Source organism: Micropterus salmoides, unplaced genomic scaffold (genome assembly GCF_014851395.1).
Source record: "Micropterus salmoides isolate LMB-PRFRI ecotype aquatic unplaced genomic scaffold, ASM1485139v1 Ms_hic_scaffold_2, whole genome shotgun sequence".
NCBI lineage: Eukaryota > Metazoa > Chordata > Actinopteri > Centrarchiformes > Centrarchidae > Micropterus > Micropterus salmoides.
Window position 1 is genome coordinate 3,452,845 of NW_024041150.1, and position 6,000 is coordinate 3,458,844.

Here is a 6,000-nt window from a genome sequence, read left to right on the forward strand (position 1 = left end):
TGTTCACACAGTCTCAGTCATCAAGTCAAAAAAGCATAAATCAAAGAGAAACAACGCTGAATGTCAAATACAGCAGCACACAGTCTGTTTCTAAAGCTTTGTTTTGTATATGGTGAAGGTTTACTAAGTTTAAAGCTGCACCATGAGCTCAAAAAGACAAGTCTGGAGAATGCAAACTACCAGAGAAAACCATCCCGGCTGCTTCCAAGAGCCTGACAGTAGAGTCTGTGTGACTGATAAATGAAGGAATTAGCTGTATTTGAAATCTAGATAGATACATAAATGTGGGATTCAGCTTTAATGGAAGTATTTAATGTTTTACTCACAAAGCTTAAAGGATGAGGAATATATTTCCCTAAAATACATTTTTCAAATGTGTTTACAGTAAAGTAAAATGAAGGGCCATCATCAGATTTGTTCTCCTAAGCTAATCATGAACACAGCCAGCAAGCAAACTTTTCTTCACCCTCTTTAAAAAAGTTATATTTTACAGAATTTATCAGATAACATGCATTACAAGAACACTGACAGGAGGATAACTATAAATCTGTCAGAGAAACAGGACTCCTGGTTTACGTCAGAGATGTTAGCTTAAATTCCAGGGCCTCCCATTGTTAACAACATAATGCATAATGGTAAGGAGCTTGTTTAGGGAAGATTTCCTGAAAGCAATGCCTTCTTTTTCATGACCGCCCTGTTCACACTCACCTGGAAGCTGCCTGAATATAATAAGGCTCACTGGATTTACACAGTGGCAATCTTTTCTCACCATTACCTGACGTCAAAGGTCATCAAGTCTCAAGAACAAATGAAAACAGATGCTGATAACGTAAATTCCCAGAAAGGCCTTTATTTGTGAAAGGCTTCTATTAGAGACTCAAATTTCCTGTTGCTTACTACATTCAGCATGATGTCCATTTCTACAGCACTAACTCCATCAGCATCAGCACAACAGAGTTATACTCTCTATTCTGCTGATTTTTACTATTATTATTTAAGACTCTGCCATTATTTTTATATGAGAATTAAATTTATGTTTCTCCACCATCCTCACACGTGTGAACTGAAGTCGATATAAAGTATAATGGGATCCCACCTTCACACCTGCCACAGGGGGCGCCTACACAAAAAGCTGTCTGGTGCAGCTTTAAACTTTGAATGCAGAACAACAGGTTGACACGTGTGTGTGTGTGTGTGTGTGTGTGTGTGTGTGTGTGTGTTACTCATTCTGTGGGTACATAAATCTGTTTACACAGTCACATTGTGAGGACTCGCCTTCCGTTTGGGGATCATTACATTTGAGAAGACTTGGTTGAAGGTTAGGTTAAGTCTTCAGGAAATGACCGTAAGTCAGTGTAAGTGATGGAAACATAATGTGTGTGTGTGTGTGTGTGTGTGTGTGTGTGTGTGTGTGTGTGTGTGTGTGTGTGTGCATACCTCTCCTCGGCAGACAGCTCCTTCAGCTGTTGGTGAGGTTTGGTTCCTCTCATCTCTCTGAGGCTGGCAGCGTACATCTTAGTGGTGTAATCCACCGTCTTCTCCCGGGCAACGTCACTATCGTAGCCTTCAGACAGGCACACACACATATTTACAGTATAAATTAGAATTGTGCAACCTGACTGCGTAAAGCTTTAGGCTTCTTATCAAATTTAACTTAATAATAAAATAAACTCTTTCTCTTTTGCTGTCTGACTCTGCCAGTCGTCTCCATCGATGTGTGTCGTGTGTTGCATGTAAATACACAATGTCCGGGCCGGGTTCAGGTCTCAGTTTTGCAGAAGTCCGTCAAGAGCAGAGAAACTTTTTAATAAAAACACGGACACACCCACCTCCGTCCTCCTCAATGTCGTCATCCGACTCCTCGCTGTCCACGAGCGGTCGGTTGTCTCGACACAAAGGCCCCTCCCCCTCTCCACCGAACCCACTTCCTCGCTCCCTCGCCCAGATCATCAGGGCGGTGTCGGCCCCGCCCACCGTCAGCAGGGTGGAGTCGTCCTGAGCCCAGCGGACGTTGGTCACCTGCGCGCTGTGGCCCACATAATGCTTAAAACGAGCGTACTGACCCTGGCGGGAGGAGGAGGAAAGAAATACACCTGTTGACGCATTCACACCAGTGGCAGATTTTATGAAACAACAGTGAAAAAACACTGCAGTAAATTAAAAGTCCGGCATCCAAATTTGATTGAAGATTAAGCGCGTATCATTCTCCAGGTATTTACGGTGAAAGTACTCCACCTCGGGATGAGAGGAGATTAGTTTTGCTGTTGGGTGAGATTTTTATGTCTGGTTGAAGAAGGAAAGAAAGGAAAGAAGAGGCAAGTAAAGACAGAAGGAAAGCGGAAGGAAATACAGAAATAATGAAAAGGAAGGAAGGATAATTAATCAACAAGGAAAGAAATAATGGATTAAAGAAACAAACAAGAAGAAAGAAAGAAAAGGAAAGAAAGAAATAAGAGGCAAAAGGAGGACAGAAAGAATGAAGACTAGAAGGAAATATGGAATTAAGAGTAGGAGGCGATGGAAGAAGGAAAGCAACGAGGAAGAAAATGCAGAAAAAATGAGAGCAAAGAAGGAAAAAGGAAGACTTTACTTTCAATCAAGAAGGAATAATGTATTAACCTGTTGCATGTTCTATTCTCAAGTTGTGGGTCTGTACAGCATGGGATTGCTTTTTGGTCATGAGAATGTTGATCAGTATTCTGTTTTTATCAATACTTTAATGTTTTGGAAGCTTTACATTATTTGGATCGTGGCTGTATGGACAGAAATAGTGTTTTGAAGAAAACTCCCAATAAAAGTGAACATATAAACAGTAAATATGGCCAAAACATGGACATTCGCCTGGTGTATTTATGAAAAATTGTGTAATACCTGTTGTATATTAGTTTCTTTTCATCAGATTTACAGTTACAGTTGTATTCCAGGTGTATTAGAAGATATTTAGTTGAATTATTATCTACAGGATGATGGTTTTGATGGCAGTATTGCTATTATAATTTAGATTTTATACCAGGCGAAGATGACAATATCATATTTTCCTTTATTCTATCTCCATTTACTTTTTATTAGCAAAATAAAAAGGTTAATTTAATTTAGTTGGTTCAAATTCCTTAGCTTCTGACCTATCAAAGGAGACCAGGCGTTAGGCGTTTTTCCTGGAAATGGGGGCAAATAGCTGGAGGTTTTCAACAGCTTAAAGAAACAAGTAAAAAAGAGAGAAGAAATAAGATTAAGAAAATAATTACTTATGAAGAAGGGAAAAAAGAAGTTAGAACAAAGAAAGAGGAGTGTGATGATGGAGCAAAGTAATAAATAAGGAAAGAAGAAAAAGAAGGGAGGCAAAATAAGGAAGTAAAGAAAGAAATAAAGTATTTTCCATCAAGTTAAATAATGTCTACACATTTTTCTATCGCTGAGCTTTGAAGATAAAATATTTTTTCTCGACATCACCCATGTTAATCTCGTGTTCATCTCATCTTAAATGTTGTGAATCTACACAGTGACCAGTGACTCCGTCTGTCGTACTCGAACCGGGTAGCTGAACAGTTTGAGGAAGCCGAAGTCGTCCCCGGTGGCGAGCAGCGCTCGGTCTCTGGTGAGCGACGTGGCGTTGATGTCGGTGATGTCGCTGTGCGTCGGCCAGATTCCCTCACAGCTCGAACCCAGAACACACGTCCAGCTGGACCACTCGATCCGCTCCAGCTACAAACACACACAATAACAACAATAAGATGGAGACGGACAGAGATTAAGAAACTTGATATACACATACACATTAGTTCTAAGCATCTCCTCCTACTGTGCCAGTGGTGATACATGAATGAATATTTTTTATTCAAGTGTCATAAACCTAAAGTATGTCCTGCAGACATCCTCAGAAAAAGCCTAAGTTAAAGATGATAATAACAAAGGACAGTAGAATGTAGATGGAGGAACAGTGTGTTGGGATTTGGTTTTGTGCTGTTGTTTTTCCTGTGTTTATTTTATATTGTCATGGTTTGGAGTTTTGTAGTCTAGGTTATTATTTTGGCTCATTCGCGTTAAGTTTTCTTTGTAACTGTCTTATCTCTCATCTTAGTTCTTGTTCCTGTGCTTTAGTTCATGTTTAGTGTTTTCCTTATCGGTGTATTTCTGTATTTTCTCATTATGGTCTGTCTTAGTCCTTAGTCTTATCTCCATGTTTTAGGGCAGTCTTGTCTCCTGTTTGGTCCTGTCTCTGTCTGTGTCCTGATTTTGCTGTCTTTTTCATGTTTTTGTGTTTTACTTAGATCTGTAGATCTGTCTTTGTGTGTTCCTGTGAACTTTACTTCCTTTGGTAACCTTCTGCACCTGGTGTCCTTGTCTAGCTTTGTCTGATTACCTGATGCGTCTCAGCTGTGGTTCCCTCCCTGCTCGTTTACCTGTATATATATTGTCCCCAGTTTTCTTCAGTCTTTGTCACGTCCTTGTATTGTCTGCGTCAAAGTTGAGTGTCCTGCCTTGTACCTTGTTTCCTGGTATTCTGGATTATTCCCTGAGTTTTGTGGATTTGTGCCTTGGATTCCCTTTTTGTTCTTGTTTTTGGATTTCTTCCCAGATTTATGTTTTTTGCTTTGGAGCCACTTTCTGTTTGAACTTTAGCCGCTGAGCTCCCAGCGTTAGCCTGTTTGTCTTTTAGTAAATAAATCTTTGTTTAAACTGCATCCTCCTCGCCTACGTCTGCATTTGGGTCCACACCTCCGCCAATCCTGACACAGTGTCCACACCCAAAGGCACACACTGACCTCAGTGTTTCTGATGGTTTGTCTTTTTCCTCTCGGGGCTTCGAAGAAAAGTTGCTCTTTGGCTCCTGTGTTCACCTGCAGTAGTTTACCTGCAAAACACACACACTTTTGAAATGAAAATAAAAAGTTGAATTTGTGAACTTTAAATATGACATTAGTGAGTCACTCCGCTGGCTTTAGGACCTCCACTTGTTCTACTGTTACACTTCATTTTAACATTTACTGTCATCCCATAATCGTCACTTGTAGCGACGGAGGTCACTGTTTAAAAAAAGTTACTCAGTCTGACTTTAATCCTCTCTGATTATTAACCCCTTAACACACCTTTTATAGAAAACATGTGGTGATAAAGTGCTATTTAAAGAGCTCCACCAGACATGTTTTTAAGACATGCTCAATTTAAAAGTTCGACCCGAGGTGTCTCCTGTCTTTTGAAACAGTCTATGCTCCTACTTCAATGAAAGTCCATTCTCAGTGTTTGTGTCCTGCAGTATCAATGTTTGTCACTTTTTGTTTGTTTTCAAACTGGACCACGATTGACTCCATAACTCCTGCAGGTACGTCCAGGTGTTAAACGAAGATGTGAGCATCTGAATGTGCATCACTCTGCGCAGTGAACCACATGTTTCAGATATGCGCTGTTACCTCGAGCATCCCAGTCGACGTGCGTGATGTAACTGGACGCTCCTTTACAGATCCCCACTCTCTTGCTGCTCTGCACATTGTAGATGTCCACGAAGCTGTCGTGTGATGCCACCGCCAGGAATTTGCCCGAGTCTGAGACCAATGCGTGTGTGCGAGAAAATGTCAGATAAAAGTGAGAATGAGAGGATTTATCTTTAAGCGGAAACACAGTCGTGTTTGTGTTAATGTGTGTGTTCGTGTACCTGGAGTGAAGCGGACGTCAGAGATGGTGTCGCGGCGATGATGAAAGCCCAGGAGATCCTCCAGCGTGTCTGCGTTCACCACCAGCACGCCGCCATCACTGAGACCAACCGCCAACGCCTTTCCGTCAGGAGAGAAAGCACAGCATCGACCGCCTGGAAAACACACACACTCTGAGTCAGTCGGGTAGTTAACCAGTTAGCTTAGTGGTAATTTGATTACTCCACTGACTTGTCATTAGTCTCTTTTGGTGTCTCTCCTTTCATTTCCCACCGGCTGTCTGCGGTTTACTGCCTAATAAAGGTATAAAATGCCTACACTAATCTAAATCTGCAATGTCACTAAAATCTCT

General features: G+C 41.1%; 1 protein-coding gene across 1 annotated transcript in view; it reads right to left on the bottom strand.

The window, feature by feature from the left end:
- The window catches only part of LOC119913415 (echinoderm microtubule-associated protein-like 6), a gene marked incomplete at its 5' end in the record, with an annotated part of 30,562 nt that extends 24,719 nt beyond the window's left edge, over positions 1-5,843 (bottom strand). Inside the window, 6 exons of the mRNA XM_038732829.1 lie at positions 1,438-1,564; positions 1,830-2,064; positions 3,526-3,702; positions 4,764-4,852; positions 5,409-5,540; positions 5,651-5,843. Of these exons, the coding sequence (XP_038588757.1) occupies positions 1,438-1,564; positions 1,830-2,064; positions 3,526-3,702; positions 4,764-4,852; positions 5,409-5,540; positions 5,651-5,843 (953 nt within the window). The remainder of the gene's footprint in view (positions 1-1,437; positions 1,565-1,829; positions 2,065-3,525; positions 3,703-4,763; positions 4,853-5,408; positions 5,541-5,650) is intronic.
- Between the last annotated feature and the right edge of the window lie 157 nt (positions 5,844-6,000).